Here is a 24,077-nt window from a genome sequence, read left to right on the forward strand (position 1 = left end):
GACGCAGAAAGGAAACAGACATAAGAGATGAAATTTCAAAAAAAAAAAAAAAAACATAATTGACTCGTGATGGTTTCTGAAAACGACTGTATCAACCCAAACAAGTTAAAGTGGTACAACCCAAATATTGGCTCTCTCTGGGTTTTGCCTAAAAAATCTAACTAACATCAGGTCAACAACATATTGTATTTCATACTTGTATTTAAAATGTAATAAAATAAAATAAAAAACACTCCGGTATGTCAAAAGCATCAGCAAAGTCGGGGTTTCAAAATAAAAGCACTGCGATAAAATAATATGTTTGTTCACAGCAGGCGGTCGGGTCTTTAAGGCCAGCAATTTTTTCTTGCAACATTGAAGGGGTCGCGGAGAAATGTCTTTTTTTTTTTTTACATTATTTTCTGTAAACAATTCCCAAATTTTGCAAATGTTTTCAGGTTCTGTATTATCAGCAAATTTCACAAGTTTCGCCAGCATTGCAAAACGCTCAAAGATCCTCTATATCAGTGGTCCCAACCTCATTGGACCAAGGGAACCACCTCTATTTTCTCGTTTTCTCATTATATACATAATTGTAATCAAATTGATCTTATGTATTAGGTATTGTGTAAAACTAAGAAGGGAACAACATCAAATGAAAAGCACCCACAAACCCACCATCCACAAGTAAGAGATCAGGGTTTGTTTTTCAGTCAGAATATTATAACGCCCATGTTTGATGTGTATGGAAACAGGCAGCGTGCGAACATGAATTACAGAACAAATATAAACATTAGCACTCAATAACGTCACCATTATTGGTATCGGTATTTTGGAACAAATATGAAGTGAAAAAAAATGGTAAAAGTAGACATAGCACAGTACGATGGTGCATTCAAGTACTGTCAAACATAGTGGGCCACATGCAAAATTTGATGCATTTACAGAAAAATTGACAGAGTTATTTAAAAATGTATTTTTTTTTGTGCCCGGTGGTTGGGGACTACTAAAAGTATTTCGCTTCTTCTTCTTCGGTTCTTCTTTAGCTTTCTTTAGTCTGTGTTACTACCACATAAGTAACGTGTGATGATAACCATAGAACACAAATGAGACTAATTGCCCTAGAGAAGAGCATCTGGCTGCTCAATACCACTAACATCAGCAACACAATTTTTATAATTAGAATGAGGATTAATATATTGACATTTTTAAGTGTAAAAAGAAGTTACTAAACTCGAATTAGTGTAGATTTTTTTACACGATTTACATTTTAAATTGACATTCAAGTGTAACAAGAAGTTTATATGTATCAATTAAAATGTTTGATCGTGATTAATCGCATTTTGTACACAGTTAACTTAGAATTAATCGCATTTAATCGCAGATTGAAATAAGTTTTTATCTATAATAAGCAGGGGAAATCTGTTTGTGGTGAACGATACGATGTGCAACTACAACGATCATTGTTGTTTGTTTACCACTATTTATAAAACTTTATTAAACAAAACAAATTAAAAGTTGACACCTGTTAATGTAGTGTAGAGGTGAATTTAAAGATTCCATTTTCCTTATTGCCTGTGTTTTTCTAATTTATCGCAGCTTTATTTAACTTTTTGTTGTTGACAGTTCACAATGTGACTTAAAATATCACCTGAACAGTTAAAAAAAAGTTTCCATGATGCCTGGAGCCAATTGGTTTGTATCCTTTTAAAATTAGAACAGCTCGAACGTTGTGAGTCCATCACATGATGCTGCCTGGCTTCACAGAGGCCAAAAACTACACAACAGCAAATAATGAAGCCTTTCTTCTCCTCACTTTGCTGTTTTATTAAAAGGAAAATGGTCATACACATGACCAATCAGTGAAATAGCGAGACAATACCGTGTCTCGCTATAAAACATCACGTCTAGTTTTTCCTGATTTTTTTTTTTTATCTTTTACATCATCATGATCAGCACGCCCAACTTCCTAATCTTCTACTCAATAGAAAACTAACCCGTTTATTATAAAACACGTCATCATAAAAACCACACACCAACGAAAACAAAATAAAAATATTTACAATAACAACAACAAAAAAAGCCAATTAAATTACAACATAAATTAGAAAATATTTACATCTGGGACAGGAGTGTGGATAAAATTCTATATTGGGATTTAATGTCTAATCAGAAAGAAATATGTACAGTATATGTCCACTCATTCTCACAACACACAAAGTAAACTCATCATTAGGTTGTCATTTTTTTTTAAATACTAAGAGGATATAACGTGGTAAACAAATGAATAACTTGACTCATTTATAATTAATGAATACATTCATTCAATGGTTCTCAAACTTCTTAATACCTCAAATATATTTTTTAAAATTGCATTTAAATCAGCGACTCCAATTTCAATTGTATGGAAGCGCAGGTAATCAACAATATGAATTTCCACACAATGTGTGTAATTGTTTTTCGTAGTACACACCTCATACGCCCTCAGTTGGTAATATTGTATAGATATGTGATAATACTAGTAAAATGCACAACATGCATGTACCAATAAAGTCGACAATTTTTGTTTTTTTCAATGTTTACGTCTTTAAGATTCACTGATAATGCTTTTTCGCCAAGAGTTGAGATGTCGCAATTTGCCCAGAGGTCCTTCAACGCACCATAGCTGTATGCTTAGACACACAAGAACTTGGTAACTATTAGAAACTGTTACTGGAATTACAACAGGTGAGCAGTGTGGATTAATGTCCACATTGTGGATTCACTGATAATGCTTTTTCGCCAAGAGTTGAGATGTCGCAGTTTGTCCAGAGGTCCTTCAACGCACCATAGCTGTGTGCTTATACACATACATTTGTTTGGCTTTGGAAGGACTTGGTAATATCAGAAACTGTTACTGGAATTATACCATGGAATTATACCATGACTCCACTCATAGATTACATGACATTATTATCCATTATTAATGAGTAGCTATACTTTTTGTGCTTTAAATGTGTTTAATAAATATGTGAGTCATCTTTTTAGGGCTTAAACCTGGATTGTATTGTGAGTGAACAATGGCAATCGAAGAGACAAGGGTTAATGTTCAACATGATAACTATTTCCTGTGCACGTGTAGTTACTCAGAGATTTAAAATATATGTTAAACATCATTTTTGTAGTGTATCGTTCAAATTTTAATAATTCCACGTACTACCGATGGTACTGGTATCACAGTGTAAGAATCAGTGAATGAATGGATTCTTATGTCCATCGTTAGTTTTAAAGACATGGCAGCATCCTCTGTGTGAACACTGACAAGGTTTCTCTTGGACCTCATCAGACTGAAGGTCAGTAAAGTACAATAACACTGGATCCATCCTGACGTGAGTGACGTGGTGCACCACAAACAATAATCAGATTTTTTTTTCGACTTTTTTTAAACCAGAAAGAATTGCGTCTCTTTTTCATAAAATGTGGTCCTTGTGTTGAGACACAGGAAATCAGAGGATTTGCCTCCAGACAGCACTGAGTAGGAGGAGTAGGAGGAGGATGGGGAGATCACAGCATCTTGAAATGATGTCCTCTTGAGGGGAAATAAAAGAAAAAAAAAGCACACCTGCTCTTGTCCTCCACCAACGTCTCCCAAAGTTGTTTGTCATGTTAACAGACAGCTCTCCATTGTAGAAAAGTCAAAAAAAAAAAAAAAAAAAAGCATACGGCAACATGAAGGATGCTTCTCCGAGTTCAAAAATGGATTCTCCCAGGAGAGCGTCTCATTTCCGGTGCTTGTCCAGTTTATCGGCCGCTTTGCTCCCGCCATCTCCCGCCGTGTCGCCGCCAGCGCTCAGGTACATCTTATCCACCTGTTTGAGGGCCTCGTTCAGGTAGTTCTGCAGCGACGTCATTGCGGCGCAGATGGCCGGTGAACCGAATCCGTGGCTGATGAGGCTGAAGTGAGTCAAGCATCCCTGGATACCCGGCTCCAGGATGGGCGCCGGTCGCGAGTTGCCCAGCGGTGAGCGGTCCTGGGTCAGCAGGTCGGTGAACTCCTTGCAAATTTGCCTGCAGGATTTAAGAAAAACTATTACAAAAGCAATTAAAACTATACAAAGATTTACTACATCTCGTTAAATTTTAAAACTTTATTTGTTTACCAACACTACAAGTCTTGTTATGATTTGACGTAATACTGTTTGTAGTATTTCCAGCTAAATCCGGGTGTGATACACACAGAAGTCTTCTAATAAAAAGGGAAATTCCTCTGGCACTCACTTGGCAGCGAGGAGCATGTTCTTGCGCGAATTAACCTCATTGCGTTCCACGTGAGGCCTGCCCAGGTACTCTGCAATCGCCTTGGCAGGAAACTCCGTCTCGCAGACGTAACCGAAGTCTCTGGCTAAGTGAACCGCTTCACCTGAGGAGAAAGCAAACAAACAAAAGTGTCATAAGAGCTTCAAATTCAAGAGTGCACTGCGTTAATATGACACAAACTTTTTCCAGACTATACAGAAAATACAGTGGTATTAAAAAGTGTTGGACCGCATCCTGATTTCGTACTTTTTTGCATGTTAATCACACTTAAATGTCCGTGATCTCAAACTGAAACCAACTTGGGCTCTGCAGCAGGACAAGAATCCAAAACCTACCAGCAGGTCCACCGCTGAATGGCTGAAGAAAAACACAATGAAGACTTTGGAGTGGCCTAGTCAAAGTCCTAACCCGGGTGGGGGGGGCGGGGATATTTTGACTCGAGGGCCGCAAAGAGTTAACAAAATTGTCCGGGGGACCAGAACATATATTTAACACACACACACTATTTTATGCTTATAATTTTCCTTGAATTAATTCATTCATTTTCTACCGCTTATCCTCACGTCTGTGTCTTAGTCTGTGTTACTACCACATAAGAGCACCAGTGACGTGTGATAACCATAGAACACAAATTAGACTAATTGCCCTATAGAAGAGCATCACAATACACAATACACATAGTACATAGCAATACACATAGCACAGTACGATGGTGCATTCAAGTACTGTTAAACATAGTGGGTCGCATGCAAAATTTGATGCATTTACAGAAAAATGTATATTTAGTTTTTAAAAATGTATTTTTTTTAGTGCCCAGTGGTTGGAGAACCCCAGTTCTATATGACAGGAATGCTCTGCTGAGCTACTAAAAGTATTTAGCTTCTTCTTTAGCTTTTTTTAGTCTGTGTTACTACCACATAAGCGTATCAGTAATGTGTGATGATAACCATAGAACACAAATGAGACTAATTGCCCTAGAGAAGAACATCTGGCTGCTCAATAGCCAGAATATATTTAATTTTCCATAGCTCTCCAGACCTGGAAATTAATCAAATCAAATTCCACACTTTTCCATACTTGCATAGGAACCCTGATATTATCCTTTAGCTCCAAGGTAAGATGAGCTGATATGAATAAGTTCCCCTCTTAACTTGCATGATCATAATGGGCTCATGTGAATCAAAACGCCAGCAGAGGGGGTTTTGCCTAAGGGGGTCTACTGGCCCCTACTACAGTGGAGGATGCGGGTTCCTATTCAGAAGCTTTAAGGTCAGCCGGGCCTCCTGGCAAGATGCAAGCTGGATAACAAGTCCCGATTGAGGCAGTAAGGTCCCTAAATAACACACAGCATTCAGACATTCTCGGAGTCATCAGACTGTTTATCAAAATCAGAAGGAAAACAGGAAGAAAGAGTCTAACCGTACTGTGGGTTGTCGCCCGTGGCTAGTTGATTACTGTCGGGGTTAAGGTACGACTGCCAAGTGCTGGAAACCCCTAAATGTCTCCATGCATGATGATGCAGCGATAAAAGGAGAAGAGCATGTGGTGGTCCAAGACTCCCCCAGGAGAATGACACAATGAACTGGATTGTGTTCAGCTGATTCTGGTACTCGGGCAAAAAAAAGTGGGGAGCCACTGCAGACCAAACACTTGCAGATGGAAGGTGCTATTGAGCATGGCATACTTTTTTGGGGGGGTAAGCCACAATCACATATATTGACTGACTATTGTCGTTCATTCATTCATTTTCTACCACTTATCCTCACGAGGGTCGCGGGGGTGCTGGAGCCTATCCCAGCTGTCTTCGGGCGAGAGGCGGGGTACACCCTGGACTGGTCACCAGTCAATCACAGGGCACATATAGACAAACAACCATTCACACTCACATTCATACCTATGGACAATTTGGAGTCGCCAATTAACCTAGCATGTTTTTGGAATGTGGGAGGAAACCGGAGTACCCGGAGAAAACCCACGCATGCACGGGGAGAACATGCAAACTCCACACAGAGATGGCCGAGGGTGGAATTAAACCCTGGTCTCCTAGCTGTGAAGTCTGCGTACTAACCACTTGACCGCCGTGCAGCCCTATTGTCGTTTAATGCTGTTAAAAAAAGGACACAGAGTCCCGACGTTAAGACAAAAGCTGTGCTACTTACGTTCCATCACTAAGAATGTCAATGATGAATGGCGTTAAGGGCACGGCTTTTCCTGAGCACTTATAGCGCTTTTGAAACATGTAGATTGACATTCCTGCATTCTCACTTTATTGAAGCCACATTCTAGGCCGAGACTAATTACAGTTGACGAGGGAAAAAGCGTCGCTGAGTGAGTGACATGTCCTACCTTCCACCAGTGAGGTAAGTAGAGTGACGTTGGCCGCCTTCCGTCTTCCAGCAGGCAAGTTGAGCCCGATTTTGTCCAGTTTTTCTCTTAGCGAGCGTCCGCCATTTTTCGATTTAGCTCTACAGAGACACAACACACATGCACAAATTAATGTGGCTGTCAACTTAACAAAAGTAATCAAGTTTTAAAACACAGTAAGACAAAAGCACAATAAAAATGTCATTGCATTTGAAGTTCAATGGAAACTAAAAATTAGTAACACAAATGTACTTTTAATTTGAAGCGCTTAACTTGTTTATACACTTGTAGGGCTGTTATGAATGTTAAAATTGTAATGCTGCGTATTTTATGACAGCAGAACACATTGTTTTGTAACAAAAATGAAGAATAGTAATAGGAATAATAATAATAATAATATTATTAAATAATAATATTTTAATAATTATTATAAAATGATATTATTATATAATATTATTATATATTTTTTATACATATATTATTACAATATTATATTAATAATATTAAATAATAATAGGAAAAAATATGTAAAAAATAAAGGGAAAAACACTGTTGGGATTGGTTGATGTTGAGCATTAAAAAAAAGGTTGGACATGCAGCACATGCTGAACACATTTTTTGTAACAAAAATAAAGAAATAATAGGAAAAAAAACAATGTATAAAATAAAGGGAAAAACACAGTTGGGATTGATTGGTGTCGAGCATTTAAAAAAAGAAAGGTTGTACATGCAGTGCATACTGAACACATTGTTTTGTAACAAAAATGAAGAAATAATAGAAAAAAAAAACCCAATGTAAAAAATAAAGGAAAAACACTGTTGGGATTGATTGATGTCGAGCATTTAAAAAAAAAAAAAAAGGTTGGTCAAAATAACCTGCCAGACGAGCCCTTGCCAGCTCACCCACACAGGATCTATTAATATCAAATAAATTGCACATAAACAAGCTCTTTAATTTACCCAAAAGACCAAGAGAAAATGAAGCAGGCATCACCCATACTGTTTGTGTCATCTGCAATAACACAACATAAGTCCCTCTTTGATGCTTTTTTTTTTTTTACGCTTGAGTGGCGGTCAAGCGATGGGCAGCGTCTTTCGGGGTATGTGTGTATATGTGTGTGTGCGTTCGTGCATGTGTGGTGGCCCTTTGCGTCACCATCCCCCCCACCCCCCACTAACAATCCTCCTCCTCCTCTGTACTAAATGACCTACTTAAAAAAAAAATGCTTAAACACGGACACATGGGAAGAGCCAAACGTGCACTCCAAGCACTAAATTGCCAGTCAGCGGTGTTGGACAGTGTATACTGTAACCTCACACACACACTACATGTGGCAAGAGGTCATCTCAGTGCCGACACTCCTATCAGTGTAGTTATTATCTGCAGTGAGGTATCACTCTGAGGAAAAATCCACACTAACATTCATTCATTTTCTACCGCTTATCGTCATGACGGTTGCGGGCGTGCTGGAGCCTATCCCAGTTGTCTTATAAGCGAGAGGCAGGGTACACCCTGGACTGGTCACCAGCCAATCACAGGCCACATATAGACAAACAACCATTCACACTCACATTCATACCTATGGACAATTTGGAGTCGCCAATTAACCTAGCATGTTTTTGGAATGTGGGAGGAAACCGGAGTACCCGGAGAAAACCCGAGCATGCACGGGGAGAACATGCAAACTCCACACAGAGATGGCCGAGGGTGGGATTGAACCCAGTTCTCTTAGCTGCGTGCTAACCACTCGACCACCATGCAGCCAAGCTTGGGTATATATATCACAAAAATATCTTGCATTATACTTGCTGCAAAACAGCTGGCTTTTCCTCTATGGAAGGACGACAGTGACAAGCACCTTCTAGATCATGCAAACCCCCTCTTGTTCAGGACGTTCTCCACGTACAATATTTCTCTGTATTTGTATTTTTTGTATTCATTTTTTATCACCACAGCACAGAAAATCGAACCAAGGTATTCCCGATCTCCTGACTGTGTAGCCAACACGCTAACTACTAGGCCACCTTTATAACTATTTGACATCCTTATGTGACAATTGAAAGGTTTAGTGCTCTGACCTGCGTAAAACTCCGCCCAGCAGTGATGCGTTCAGGCACTCCGGTGGCGAAAGTCGCCTCTGGACCTCGGCAACCGTTACTTTGTACTTGGAGGTGGAGCTCAGCAGCGAGAGGCGACCCGGGACAGAGCAGAACACCTCGGTGGGGTTTGAAACCATTCCCAGCAAGGACTCCTTCTGGAAGGGGAGGCCCAGTGCGTTGCCTTTGGGAAGAGTCACAGGCCCTGACAGGAAGGAAGGACAGTCTGGGTGAGATGCTGAGGAGTCAGTCTGATTGATAGCCGATGATCATTTATATTATCTTCTGCAAGGTAAAGTTAAACATGGTTTATTTGGATTTAGAAGGGATTTTTGGGGAATTTTGAACTGGACGGGTCATTGATGGTCCCTGAGCCTGCATGAGCTACATGGACATGCACACACATCACCAAAGGGACACACTTAACAAAAAAAGCAACACATTCCACAAAAATGGCCAACAAGATGCAGCAAAAATGCTATATTGTCACATCAAGGGTTTCATTGTAGGGGGTATGATCTTTTTTTCTGCAAACAACCACAAGAATGTTAACCATCTTCTAAATGTTTTACTACAATACACTCCACTCCACAAAATAGCCCAAAATTAAATTTTTTTGCCACAAAAATGCTGCATTTTCAGGGGGGTTAGGGTTAGACTGATTCATGTTTATCATATTCATAAACAAAAAATTAAAAACAAATGTTTTTCTAGTAAATAAAAAGTATTTTCATATTTACACATGCCACAAATATAACTGACAAGTTGCTGTATTTTGCTACAAAAGTATAATTACAAAATAGATCATGTTACTGAAGTATTTATATATTATCTTTATGGAATACATGAAACAGAATATGAAGCTTTTTCCGAGTAAGACAAACACAGCTGAACTTTGCAGTATGCAATATACTGCAATATTGCAATATTTTGCAATGCAATATTGCAATATTGCAATATTTTGCAATGCAATATTGCAATATTGCAATATTTTGCCTTCCAACAAGATGGCTGACAAGTTGCAACAATAAAGCTAATGCTATGTACATCACTTCAAAGTGGTTCATGTTAGGAGTAACACATATTTGTAATACTCCTCACTGGGGGGACTTGGAGATGGGAGGGGGCACTGAAACTGAACACTAATACTGACCATGTACACAATGTGTTATGTACTGGAAAAAAAATCCTACATGTAAAAGTTCTGACTGGTAGTATTTTGCTATGGTTAATACTAACTACTGTACTAACAGTGTAAGAACAGTGCATTATTTTTGCTATGCCTACTAAAGCATCAAACCCAGGGTCACAGACATACACTAAACTCCTGATCTAATATCAGCTAATCAGCCAACATCCTTAATTAAAAATCGACACTATAAATATACGTTTACAGTATTTTGAGTGTAATAAAAGGGCTGAGATATGATCCCCCCCCCCCCCCCCCCTCTACATCAGCACGTACAGTCACTGGACACATAAGGACAATACAGCACACTAAATAAATACACAACAAAAGCTACTGTATATCATTCTTCATCCTCACCCGCAAGGATGCCCCCCTGATAACAAGTCCTCTGTACGCGATCAAGGCTCCTGCCCCCTCGCAGTCCTAATACTGAGACACAAATCACAAGAGTCACATGTGGAGGCTGCATGGTGCACATATCGCTGACGGACTGACTGTGATGTGACGCCGCCGCGTTTTCTCCCGAGTGGAAAGAAAGCCTAGTTTGCCCACAGCATACCCTTGAGCGTGGGAACAGGACGTGATGAGTCATTACTATGGCTCTATCACATTCCGATCTGTCTAGCTAAAGCATTTTTTTATGTAGGTTTCCTGTATCATGACTGAACTTTATTTGTTCATTATCATATTATGAATTTACTTTTTGCTAACCATATATTTAATATTATTACTCTTTTTGTTTATTAAACAAAATAAAAACTATCCACTATGGGTCATGATCTGCTTGATATGCAGTTAAAAGTCAAAAAGACAATATCTCAGGGTTTGTGGCAATTGCATTCAATCTATTAGATTTAATGCTAATGCTAATGCTAATTGTTAACTGCCAGACCTCTTATGATCGTCTGGTGCGTGGTGTAGAAAACTCAATAGTGTACGATTACAACACAACATTGACATTTACCAGTTGTGGCTGTAGGCAACCTCCAATATAGCAGTAGTATCATGAGTGGTCAGCATCCACAGCCTTTCTCTACCTCTGTGTGCACTTTAAAAAAAAGCTACTCATGCCATCGTCCTTACTGCTATTACAACATGTAATTTAAAAATAATACAAATTAATAAGTGAAGAAGTCGTCAAAGAGAGATATATTTTTGTTCACTTTCTCATGCACTCTAAAACATTATTAAAGCTAAAAAAAAATAAGTTGGCATATATAATTTCATAAATAAAAGCGTCTGTCTGATTTCCCCCCTTTTTTGTGGTTTAGGTCAACAAACACCGTAGCTACTATTACTATATTTACTGTAGGTATGTTTGTTAGTAATATTCTGTCATAGGGTCAATATTCAACAAAACTATTATTTTCACTGTGGTGCTAATATTCCTTGGTAATGTTCCAATGCCGGTTCCAAGGCCAGTACAATAAAGATGTGACCCCTGGGCCGGACTTTGAAGACCTCTGACATATACAGTATGTATGCCAATACATGATGTTGGGGTCCACCATTTATAACATCTATCCTCTTGTTTTTAAAAGTGATGCTGTAAAGCGTACCTCATTGAGTCGAGGTATACGTACAAAGGTTTAGTGTTCTAAAACCCACATCGATCAGTCTCTGCATCTATCCATTTGTCGTCAAAGACGTTAAGTGACAGAACATGAGTCTGTCAATGATTAAAAATGTTATTAGACAACGTGCTGCGGCTCTGACTCAAATCATGTATAATAGATTCCCGATGACAAAGCATGCGGGAATTAAGCATCTCAATCAAAACAGTTCATGTCCCAACAAATTACTAAAACTTCACATGCAATGCAAGGCTGCACCCCGCCACACCCCTTCATCCCAATGTGGGATCATCTCCTAATTTCCTGCTCTGGCAGAATGCCATAAAGATTGTTGGAGTTTTTTTTTGTTTTTTTTTTGTTTCTTTTGTTTTGTTTCAAACACACCCAAAATGGGATCACATGTAGCTTAAGTTAAGTGCATCTCACAGGTAATGGAGGATCATCAACCAAGAGGGTGTACATGCACAACAAGGCAGAGGGTTTAGCGTAACTATCCAGCAGTTGTGTGTAATTACAGCAGCTTTTACAACCCAGGAAGCATATTTTTGTCTTTTTTTTTCTTCAATTTGTTATAATATTAATATTAGACACTCACCTTTTTTGATAACGGTCTGATCTGCCATGATAATACTGTGGTCATCTACGTGCTGAGAAAAAGAACAAAAGTGCAATTTCAAATTAAAAGCATATTATGTATTAACGGTGTCCAAACTGTGTTTTTTTTTTTTTAAAGGGGGCCACATGCAAAAAAAAAAGATGTTATTTTGAAATTGAACTGATAGCAAAACCTTATTTAAATGTTTCCAAATTTTGGGGGACTCAGCCAATCAGGGGTCATTGTCGAAACTAAACCCCCACTCATGTCAGAAGAACTATATGCATGCCACATTCTATAGCATGGACCATGGGGCCCTATGCACAGCTAGTTCCTGGTGTAAGGAATGGAGGCCTTGGGACAATAAAAAAATAAGCTGCGGCCCATTCAAGGAGCTGTTTACTTTCACATGTGCCTTCTACAATATGCCATTATAAGCATAATAATTATCAGTGTGGATACATTTCATGATTTGTATTATTGCATAGTGGTGTACAATTGCCTCATAATGAGAGGTTTTTTAATATTTTGCTAGAAAGGTAGAAATAAACATATAATTTTTTTGTTTTTTCTTAGTTTTTTTACAGTCCTTGTAGATATGTGCAGGTACAGACACAGACACATTATTTATATCTGAAATATTGTTACTTATTAGGAAACAAAAATAACAGTTTTCAGTACATTGCACCATTTTGCTGTTTTTTTAATATATTATTTTAGATTGACAGTTTGTTACGGTCCATACATTTAAGTGGCGTTCCTCAAATGGCACTCAGGCTGCACTTTGGGCACACTTGTAATGTAAACACTAATAATGAAATATTTGAAGTGTTTGAAATACTATTCAAGTAACATTCACTGACCTGCACGTCCTCCATCCCATGGCCCATGTCATGCATGCCCATGTTCTCCCCGATCACCGACGACTCAATGCCGTGTGCATGCGGTGCAAGAAGCTCCGGCCGGCGGAAGGCTTCCCTTCTCACCCCGGAGGAACCGCCTCCCTCCAGGCCGAGGATCTGGCTTGCCAGGCCGCTCCTGCCGTGCGCCGCCAGGCCCTCCTGGCTTTGGCGACCGGGCCACGGCGGCTGCTGCTGCTGGTTGGACACCGGCGAGGACTGGTGGATGGAGTTGATGCTGAACGGGTCGGCCAGGTGGGAGTAAGGGTCACCGGACTGCGGGTAGGAGATGGGCTGGTATGGGGGAGGAAAGTACGGCGGTTGGAAGTCCGAGCTCGCCGAGTGTGAGAGGGAGGGAGACGGGCTGTAGAGGTGTTGGCTGACAGCTGGCAGGTGAGGCAACCGCGGGTTGCCATTGCTGCTGCCGTCGTGTCTCTCCTGGAAGATGGAGGATAATGGATAAACGTCATCAAATTTAATTTACAGTATTTACAATTAAACGGGAATTTTGACATCCTGCTCAGTTGTTAGCCGTTATTAATTTTTTCGCTATTGTAAAAACTTTTCCACATCTAAACACATACTTCCACAATGTCACCACACCTGTACGTCTTAACATCATTAATATCAACACTTAAACTTCCATCGTCACCCTCAATCATTCTTTTTTCCCAGTGTCCTTCAACTCACCTCGCAGTCATCCTCATACTTGACGTTGTCGGCTAGTTTCCACAACATAGCGAAACAATTACAAAAAAAACACACGAAAAAGTTAATTTAAAAAGCCGCTTGAGTTAATCCAGGCTGTGTTTGGAAAAAAAAAGACCTTTTTAATGGAGTGGGAATTGGTTGCCACCTCGCCAAAGTGGAAACTTTGCCACTTTGCCACTAATAAAGGAGAGAAAATAAAGAAGTCTCTTCTCCGTGGCGGCTCGGCGCGTCTGTGGAGCAACTGGGCCCAACCAGTGCTTTTTAAAAAACTTGACTCCCTCTTATGGACGAAAACAGCGCAGATATGCAAAATGTCAGTAGAGTTTTGACTGGAGGTGGGCGTTATCCTGCTTGGTGACGTCACAGGAAAAAGAAAACCTGAATGGGGACATTTCTGATTGGCTAATTTTTTCCCAGCCAATCAGACTACTGTCCGTCTGGAGGTTGTCAGAAGAGCAAAAAACCACAGTGGAAAAGCCTTTTATGGATGTTTTACACTAACTACTCGCTTTTGTCACCCTTTTTGGACATTTTTATAGTCAGTTTTAGGTAGCTGTGCACACGTGGTTTATTATTCCATTGTTTGTTTACCTTACGAATATGAAAAGATGATAGTTTATAATATATTATTGGTAGCCATGCAATAATACATATGTTTAGTTATTTACATAGTACATTACAATTGCAACATAATTAACTACTATATTAATGTCATATTGGGTGGTTTTCTACAAGTATACAACATTTATTAACAGTAAATATTATTAAAAAAAACTCCAGTTTAATGACTGAATAATGAGCATTCAGATATAGCACTCTTTTCGTTGTTGTTTTCTACAAATGACGTGGTTAAGAATCCTGGTTTCAACTCTAATAAGCCCTCAGGGGGGGCTAACTGGCATGCAACATTCCCTCCCAAAAGCTACTTTCTTTCTTAACCTCATTTGCATTTTTGGTGGAGCTCTGCAAGGTCCGAAAAAAGGCTGCTTTAAAGATTCAGCATGTATCAATTCAGCCATCAAAATAGTATTACCTCCTTTTTATAACTGCAGACTTGTATTTTTTTAGTTTTAAATTGCTGTGTTCCAAGAATAGGCTATAATAATTAGATGCACGTTTACAGTGACACTTTATAATATTAATTAAATGGGTTTTGCACCGGGCTGGACGAGTGCAAACGTCAGATTATAATTCGTGAGATTAAATTATACACTGAAACAGCCGGACCGAGCAGACCCTACAGAGCCAGCATGCATGCATGCATGCTTGCATGCATGGGAACAACAAGATGCTTGGCTGGGGTTCGGAGATTAAGTGAAGAAGTGCTTGATTAAAATGTTATTTTACGTCAGAATGGACAGAGGGTAGACTTAAAGGGGCTTACTCACGCTTGGCCTCACGTTTTGAAACACACTCAAATGCTCCCTTGTGTGTGTCTTTTTCACATTTTTTTTCTAGCAATTAAAATAACATTTGTGGATAAATCTGCATTAAAAATATATATATATCCAAGGATTCAATTTGATTTATCATCCCAGATGAGACTTATAGACTTATGAGAATAAAATATAATTATTCATAACCACAAAAGACATACATATGTAAGATGTATAAAATATGTATTTATGAGGTATAATTATTGTGTCAAAAAACTCTATAGCCAATTATTAACCTGTAAAATGATTAATTATAATTAAAAACAATTCTAAAAGTCATTTAGCAGTATAAAATATTTTTTATCCTACACTAAAACAATTCACAATGAGAAAGACTCAATTAATTTTTTTTTCCAATTTATTTTTTAAGGTTTTGAGCGTATTAAAAAAAGTTAAAACTCACCCTCCAGTCTATCCTGTCCAGCACAGACATCTGCAAAGCTCCAGTCTCGACCAGTGAGTGAAACCATGAAAGCCTCATATGCTCATCGTCACCTGGTGACTGCTCACTGCGCATGCGCCAGGCACCATCACAACACACCTGAATGGGGCAAAAACGTAATATGCACAAATGATAGTGTGATTTTTTCCCTTTCTTTCCCTAAAAGAGTAACATTATGATCATTTAAACATTTTTCTTAGTAATCTTATTGCTTGTTTTCGCAACTCATTTAACTAATTCCGTAATTATCAGCTATTACAGAACTAAACTATTCCACAGGTTAAAAGCAAAGGCGAAAAAAGAAACAAACACACACACACATTTCAAGATTAGGTAATTCCACCTCCCACCCTCCCTTTACAAAAAAAAGCCACATGGCCTCAGGCTGACCAAAAGAATCCGCTTTCAAAAGCCAGGGAGGCCTTTTAAGGACTAAAAAAACGCCGCCTGTTATCTGATCTTCCACAACACTTTTGACTTTAATTAATGAACGCATCAAAAGTGTCGTCACAGCTACGCTATTGGGTATCCTTCTCAAGAGAAAATATGACAAACGTAACTCTATCAACTTGTCAAACTCTCAAATTACTTTTACTAAATTGAACAATTTATCTGTAAAGAGAAAAAAGGAATAGAAGGGATGCATCGTGTAAAAAAGAAAAAAAAGAAAAATGTACAATGACTAAATGTGTTGAGTTGTGTTGTGTTTAATTTCTATTTATATTGGTTGTAGCATGGTATGTTTGATATTTGTGTATCAATGTGTTAAAAACTGTTATTGATAGCTGTCGCCTGCATTTTGTACATACATTACAAGCATTACATTACATTGTTTTCAATTCAAAACCTTTACTGTTCAAAAACAGCTGATAAATAAAATACGCTCCATCACACCAGTCCACAAATATATGTTATGAATTCATCATTAAAAAGAATAAACTACTCTATGCAGTTTTTGCTTTCAATAAAGAATGTCAACACAAAATTGTATTATGGAATGTGCGTTCATTGTTCGATATATTACCTATAACTATGATATCGTTTTCGCCAAACGAGCCAATGCCACCCCCTTGTGGTTGTTTTTGCACAGTACAACTTCTCCGGACACTATTAGGTACACCAGCACAATTTAAAGACCACCAGACAAGCTTTATTTTCAGTTGTTTTATAAAAATTAAATATGAAATATTTTAATTATTGTGTTATTTCTGACTTGTGACTCTTGATAGAAGTGTTGATGTGAGTTAATCAGCTACATGAGAACACCACATAATTATGTCAGTAGGAGGCAGTGTGGTTCTACAATGGGTTCTGTAATAATTCTGCATGGGTTATGTAATAATTACGCAGCAGCTTGTTTATGATGTATTTTCCAAACAAGGTTCAGCAGCGAGTTGATTGCGAGTGTGATTATTACTTTGCACTGAATACTGTGTAAATGATCTCATATTTAGGTTGAAAAATTGCTATAAAGATCAGCAATATCAGCTAAACAATACACAAAACAGAGGGGAATGGCTTTATGTTAATTTATTGTGAGACTCGCTCATATCACAAATGCATGTGTAATACAAATGACTACTAATTTAAATGTCTTTAAGAGAACACGAGGGGGTTAAACGAAAAGTCAGATCTCATTGATTTGAAAGGGACTGCACACCTTTCTAGGAGAAAAAACTACACCAAAAAAATGTTGAAATCACCTGAGAGGACCTTAATCCATGGGGAGATGCTGCAAAACAAAAGTGTGAGCAGCCCGGGGAGTCATTAAACTGTCCACCACATCAGCTAAACATGGAGCAACATGGGCGCACGCAATGGTGGCAAGGGAAAGCTGTGTGAAAGAGAGAGAATTAGAAGTGGTAGGGCGTGTGGGTGACCCAGTTGGAGATCTGCTCTTTGGTGCGCTTGGCAGAGCTGTGGGTGGTGAAGAGGGACTTGAAGGCTTCAGATTTCTCCTCCATTTCTTGGATGGACCTCTTGGTGGCGGCCGATGATGATGACGACAATGACAACTTGCTGCCTTTGGATGAGCCTGAGGAACTCGAGGGTCCTGCCACATCTGACAAAAAATAATGCAAACCAAATGAATGGCTGTAAAATAACAACAAACGCAAACACTAAATGTTAAAATGGCATGTATCGGTACCTGATTGGCTGCTTTCCTCACTGCTGTGGAGCTCGCCATTTTGTGCTACCTTCACTTGTTTGTCATCTGCACAAAAGTCAGAAGCAATGTCAATTACTGCTGAACAGACTGGAAATACGCTTCTTTTAGGACAGAGGTGCATGAAGAAGAGCAACACAGTCTTCGGTCATTAACACAACACACAGCAAATACACAGTAACAGGGATTCATGTAACACCAAAGTAAACAAAATGTGTTTTGGTAGTGTTTTAAATCATCCAAATACTGCAAGATACTGCAACTATTACATGTTATCATCAGTAATTGTGTTAATGCATGATCAGAGCATGTATAGCAAACAATGCAACGTTGTTAGAGGTTAATTTTTAGAGGGATTCATAGTCGAAATAGACAGCATTGTAAGAAATTAACTAATTTTCTTATATTATAATGCACAGAAAAGGGAAATAAATATGTGTTCATGTTTCATATAGGGATTGAATGATGGGGAAAAAAAAGTGCAGTTCCCCTTATTCATTCATTCTTTTTCTATCGCTTTTCCTCACAAGGGTCGCCGGGGTGCTGGAGCCTATCCCAGCTGTCTTCGGGCGAGAGGAGGGGTACACCCTGGACTGGTCGCCAGCCAATCACAGGGCACATATAGACAAACAACCATTCACACTCACATTCATACCTATGGACAATTTGGAGTCGCTAATTAACCTAGCATGTTTTTGGAATGTGGGAGGAAACCGGAACATGCAACTCCGGAACATGCAACTCCGGAACATGCAACTCCGGAACATGCAACTCCGGAACATGCAACTCCGGAACATGCAACTCCGGAACATGCAAACTCCACACAGAGATGCCTGAGGGTGGAATTGAACTTGGGTCTCTGTGCGCTAACCACTCGTCCATCGCGCAGACCCAGTTACCCTTATAATATTTGAAATTCCTATGGTATCCAGTACAAATGGCAGCATTATTTACTTATTTTGATGTATTTATTTAAGATTATAAAGGCTTTGTAAGGGTGTAATATTGTACATGTAATAATCATTTGACAACCACACTGGCAAAAAAACCCAAATGTATTCATGGATATTATTCATGCCTCATGCATGTTTTTCACTATTAGTAACTCATAGTGAACTGTTAACTTCATACATGAACGGTTAAGTTGGAACATAAAAAAAATGAGGCGTTAGGCTATGTTTACATTGCAGGTCAATTCCGATTTCTTTATGCGTTTATGTGGACAGGAAGAGGTTTGGTCCTCAGGTTGTGATAGGAACTACCATAAATAAATAAAGTGCAGGTGTTTTTTTGGCTGGCGACAGAGCTAAACGGGAATCCCCACCAACAGCAACCCACACAGGGGGGGAAGAGCGCACAGGGAAGAGGTCTTTGCAAAAGTGCAGACATAAGTACGAATATTCCGACCACAATAAGAGAAAGGCATGGTGACGATGGTGGTTCGAGGGGTCATTTGGGGAAATATTTACTTTGTACTCTGTGTAAGGACATTTGAATACAACATTCTAATGTCCATTCTAACCAAAAAACAAACACAAATGAGCATGTAAAGTCTTTGTTTTGTTTATGTAAAACGGCTGCTATCATGCACAGTCCCTTAACTTTCCAGACGAGTCTCTCGTCGTATTGCTGTAAGCCGTACACGAGTCATAAATCTGACTGGGTTGTTCACACAAACCTTTTGGTTGTGATGAGGTGGTCACACTTTCAGCAGCTTTGCTCTTCTTTGACTTCTTTAAGGACATATAACACATTGATTAGCGTACATAAAATGTCAACTCTTGCTTAAATAATGCACGTTATCATAAAATCTGGTGGATTACCACACTCACCTTAGTTTTGGTTTTGGCTTTGGCTCGCTTCTCCTCCATCTTCTGAGTCAGCTTCTCAACCTCCTCCTTGGTGCCGTTGAGCACAATGATGTCTGAATCTTGAAATGGGTCACCGCACTGAAGCATATAAAAAAAAAAAAACACACACAACGGTAGGGACAAAGTTATATTAGGATCAGTTAATTCCTGATTAGTTATTGCCAAACAAGGGGTATACTGTGGCTCTTTCATTCGAATAAAAGACTCTATTTATTTTGTATTGGAGGTCTTATTTTTCCAAAACCACTTCTTGGAAAAGAGTGGAGTCAGTCTTATGTTTGGGTGACTTCGGTACAAGTTTAAAAATATAGTAGACTAGAGATGAGAACAGAGATGAGTGTGTTTACAGCATGTTGTGTTTGCTGCTTGTTAATAAAGCAATTACTGTATGTCTTTGCGATTATATCTTCCTTAACTACAAGCATGGGCATTAGTTTGTTCAGCATTTTGAAGCAAATAACACAAAGCTTGTCTTTACTGTATGTTATTTTTTTCCCCCCAGAATGTACTAAAAAGCCATACACAAATATACAATATGTAGTGGCCACTGTAGCCTTTCCCTTTTCAGTATGTGGCCCTCCGTGGAAAAGGTTTGGACACTCCCCTAAACAGGAAGATGCAAAAGACAAAATAAAAATTTAAAAATCCTGCCTCAATCCATGTTGGCATCCAAATTTATCGAGTTATTGCTCATCATTTGCACCGCCTCTGTAAAAACTCGGTCATGAATCGTGCTTCTAGGCAAACACAATCATTACAAAAAAACAATGCTTTGGCACTCAGATGTCCTAGACCATAATGTAAATACACAGAGACTGTTTAGCAGCAAAATATCTTATCTGAATGTATGGTAAGGCATGGTTCATTTGTTCCAGATAGGCTTAACAACTTCCATTTAGAAACATCACGTAGTTACATTTCCACAAAGAGTAGGCGGAAGCAGAGCTTGTTTAATCATAAAGCTTCTCCATTTCTGTTACTGATAATTCAGTCATGCCGTTTCATATGTTGACACTCCCGATATTTCATTGGCGTACATCAGTTTGTTCACTTCCTGCTTTTTTTTATTTTAAGTGAGACAAATAGGCAATGTGTAACAATGGATAGCTGGCTTATGTAGCGATGAAGGAAAGAAAAAAGGAATGGTAGGTATTGGGAAAAAGTTATTTTTGGTTTTATATATATATATATATATATATATATATATAAATACAAATGTCAACCAAGATAAAAGCAAAATGTCATATAAGTTAATAAAATAAAAATGAATCCAATTAAGGATAGCAATAAAAAACAGAACAAGGATAAATTCATAGGTAAATAAGATACTGGAGTAAAAATAACATCAAGAAACATGTACAATTTGGAATAATTACTACAGACTCATTGTCGTCACGACAGATTATTCTAGACCAGGGGTCGGCAACCTTTACTATCAAAAGAGCCATTTTACCCCCTCGCTCACTGAAGAAAAATAGAATGGAGCCGCGAAATATAATTTAACAGCAGAATATAGGGGCTGCATAGCGGTCGAGTGATTAGCGCGCAGACCTCACAGCTAGGAGACCCGAGTTCAATCCCACCCTCGGCTATCTCTGTGTGGAGTTTGCATGTTCTCCCCGTGCAAGAAATGTGTAGCAACATGCTCACATCCAGAGCAAATTGCGAGTCTCCCAAGATTTTGATTGACTGCCAGATTTGGAGGGAATTTTGGGGTATCAAAGTAGTTCAGAGGAGAAAAAGCGGAGTTGATCAAGTACTCTTGCTAGTATACGGTCTCACAGAAAGTCCCATTTTTTTCAAAAGTAATTACAAAGATGCATATTTTCCTCATTTGGGTGTTAAAACAAATATTTGAGCATTGCAAAGGGAGCCACAACAAAGAGGCTGAAGAGCCACATGCGGCTCTGGAGCCGTAGGTTGCTGACCCCTGTTCTAGACTTTTTGCATCTTTATTTCACTCTTATTTTGTCCTACTTGTGACAGAACAAACGGGTGCAGGAAGCACAACACCGCAAGCAGTGAACTGATAAAAGTGTTTCAAGGCGGTGTGCCTCATGAGATCAGTCCAACACAAATACGAAGGTAAACCGGTGGGGGGGTTCTATTGTGTCCAGCAATGCAGGGGCGGGGCTGAGTGGGTGTGAGCCGCCACCGCCGCCATGTTCTCTATCTGACACAAGAGGGATCATCTCAGGAGCTGAGCAAGCATCAAACCAACTCGGGACAGCCAGGAAAGGATGCTGCGATTTGAGTTCTTAAGCAGACAGTGAGGCTGATTCGATATGCGTGCATTTAGCTAGAGCTAAAGACAACAATGGAAAATAATGGAAACTGAGACAACACGTGAGCAGGGTACTCTGTGGGGGAGGAGGACCTCAGGGAGAGAGTGTATGTGTAAGGTGTAATGATGTGTGTGTGCGTGCGCTACGCATTGGTAACCATGCTGTATCTCATGTACACACAAAGCTGACAACCAAATCAAACAGGGACATATTCAGTATAGCAACAACTACTGCTGCTGTTCTAGTTTAAAGGACTTTGATGGGATTGCGACTGAGACTTCAGACTGAGACTAATGGTGCTGATTTCCAAACGGATGAGGGCTGATCTTCCTTAAGGTAAAACTATGTTGATCTTGAACCGTGTTTAGATAAAAGCCTCTGCTTTTTTTTTATTTTTTACAAAGATACAATGACAATATAGACAGCAAAATCTGTGAAATGTGAGATTATTTACACAGCTAAGTAGATTCCTCCAAGCAGCATGCTGGGAGTTTGACTTGCAAATGAGGGAATCAATTACTTCTGTATCAATTTTCCACAGTTCTTGGACATTTTCTGGTGGTCCGGGAAGGTGACCGCTGCATAAATCATCCCCAGTAATTTATAGCATTATTCAGCATAAAGACTTTACTCATGTAAATGAGTCCTGCAACAGGTATGCATATTTAGAAAATGCACAACATTTAAAACAAATGCATTCTCACTAGGTGGCATGAGGCTCGTCATTACACCGTCTTTATATCGGTGGACCTGCCAGGCTGAACCTGTGTCAACAAGTGTCAATTTACTGCTTTCGTCTTACTCCGTTTCAGATGTTTGCTTTATTACTGTTATTTTGATACTGTAGAACCTCAGCTGCTTACACGTAATTCACGTTTCCATCTCGTTGGTGCGATCCTAAAACAAAAAATTACCAAGCGTTTCTTAGTGTTACCAATTTTCTGAATTAGTGGCAACCTACATAACTCAACCTTCCCCAAACCCCCATGAGACCTGTTCCAATTCTGGGTTTTTCCATGTGTGTTTCATCTTTGCAGTGGTGCTGTCTGAATGACAAGAAGAAGCAGGTCTATTATGTGCCAGCTTGAAGGGGCCAAATGCATCTTCCTATTATGCCTAGGGATGAGCGTGATGGTCTTTTCCGTTATTTACTTGCGGGGCAAATTGCCAAAGGAGGCCCCACCCATGGAACCACTGACTTGTCGGCCTTTCTCTGCCCAATGCTGTGCTTTTCTTCCTGCCACTCACGAACAGACCAAATGGCATCGACGTGACTGTCAGGTATGACTATAAGGACTTTGTGGTTTTCTGTTAATTGTCATAATATAATGTGTTCTCTATTAACAGATACAAAGCTATATTACAAACAATGATCTTCAATGCTCCCATTTCATGACGGACCTTCATTTCATCTCAACACCCCTGAGCGATGAAGAGGAGAACTATCCTTTAGCGTTCATCCTGACTGTTCACAAGGAGCTGGAGCTTTTTGTGCGAATACTTCGGGCGATTTACATGCCCCAAAATGTCTACTGCGTTCATGTGGATGCAAAGGCTCCGCAGGAGTACAGAGCAGCCATAATGAAGCTGGTTAACTGCTTTGAAAACATCTTCCTGTCCAGTCGGAGCGAGATCGTGACCTACGCTGGCTTTTCCCGCCTGAAGGCAGATTTAAACTGCATGACTGACTTGGTCAAATCCAAGGTCGGCTGGAGGAAGGTGGTGAACTTGTGTGGACAGGACTTCCCGATCAAGAGCAACCTGGAACTGGTGCGCTATATGCAGAGCAAAGAGTGGCGTGACATCAACATGACACCGGGGATCAAGCAGCCAGCGCATATGAGGCACCGGACGCAGCTCCAACACAAGGAGATAGTTGGTTATCACATGGCCCTCAAAGGCCTCAAGAAAGGTCCGCCTCCACACAACATGCAAATATATTTTGGGACAGCCTACTACGCACTCACGAGAGGCTTTGTCAACTTTGTTCTGAAGAGCCCCAAAGCCCGCGACCTCTTGGAGTGGTCCAGGGACACATTCAGTCCAGACGAGCACTACTGGGTGACGCTTAACCACATCAAAGGTAAAACTCTGATTACTAGATGATGATAGTTTTGGTAATATTCTATTAGACCATGGAAAAAGGATGCGCTCTGTCTGGTTTTGGGTTCC

General features: G+C 39.5%; 3 protein-coding genes across 8 annotated transcripts in view; 1 reads left to right on the plus strand and 2 right to left on the minus strand.

Annotated features, from left to right (window-relative positions):
- Positions 1-1,466: 1,466 nt before the first annotated feature.
- tfap2c (transcription factor AP-2 gamma (activating enhancer binding protein 2 gamma)) lies at positions 1,467-15,703 on the minus strand. 4 transcript variants are annotated; one of them, XM_058055592.1, is made up of 8 exons: positions 15,544-15,703; positions 12,958-13,431; positions 12,095-12,146; positions 10,283-10,354; positions 8,719-8,941; positions 6,622-6,740; positions 4,237-4,378; positions 1,467-4,026 (listed from the first exon to the last, which is right to left on the minus strand). In XM_058055592.1, the coding sequence occupies exons 1-8, from the start codon at positions 15,655-15,657 to the stop codon at positions 3,738-3,740; spliced, it is 1,485 nt and encodes a 494-aa protein (XP_057911575.1). In that variant the 5' UTR covers positions 15,658-15,703; the 3' UTR covers positions 1,467-3,737. The 4 variants fall into 4 exon arrangements, with proteins under 4 accessions (XP_057911575.1, XP_057911577.1, XP_057911576.1 ...); XM_058055593.1 differs by lacking the exon at positions 15,544-15,703 and adding an exon at positions 13,684-14,121 and having other exon boundaries at positions 1,468-4,026; XM_058055594.1 differs by lacking the exon at positions 10,283-10,354.
- Positions 15,704-17,097: 1,394 nt separating this feature from the next.
- rtf2 (replication termination factor 2) overlaps positions 17,098-24,077 on the minus strand; it is a 64,031-nt gene continuing 57,051 nt past the window's right edge. The window contains exons 6-9 of the mRNA XM_058055474.1: positions 19,582-19,698; positions 19,428-19,482; positions 17,732-17,797; positions 17,098-17,644 (exon numbers count right to left, since the gene is read on the minus strand). Coding sequence (XP_057911457.1) covers positions 17,436-17,644; positions 17,732-17,797; positions 19,428-19,482; positions 19,582-19,698 — 447 coding nt within the window. The 3' untranslated portion in view covers positions 17,098-17,435. The remainder of the gene's footprint in view (positions 17,645-17,731; positions 17,798-19,427; positions 19,483-19,581; positions 19,699-24,077) is intronic.
- The window catches only part of gcnt7 (glucosaminyl (N-acetyl) transferase family member 7), a 57,964-nt gene continuing 55,700 nt past the window's right edge, over positions 21,814-24,077 (plus strand). For 2 of the 3 annotated variants that reach the window (XM_058055472.1, XM_058055470.1), the window contains exons 1-3: positions 21,814-22,241; positions 22,943-23,186; positions 23,253-23,988. In XM_058055472.1, the coding sequence (XP_057911455.1) occupies positions 22,956-23,186; positions 23,253-23,988 (967 nt within the window). In that variant the 5' untranslated portion in view covers positions 21,814-22,241; positions 22,943-22,955. Of the gene's footprint in view, positions 22,242-22,470; positions 22,561-22,942; positions 23,187-23,252; positions 23,989-24,077 lie in introns of those variants that run through there. The other variant, XM_058055471.1, reaches the window with a different exon arrangement.

The sequence above is a fragment of the Doryrhamphus excisus genome, chromosome 18 (assembly GCF_030265055.1).
Source record: "Doryrhamphus excisus isolate RoL2022-K1 chromosome 18, RoL_Dexc_1.0, whole genome shotgun sequence".
Taxonomy (NCBI): domain Eukaryota; kingdom Metazoa; phylum Chordata; class Actinopteri; order Syngnathiformes; family Syngnathidae; genus Doryrhamphus; species Doryrhamphus excisus.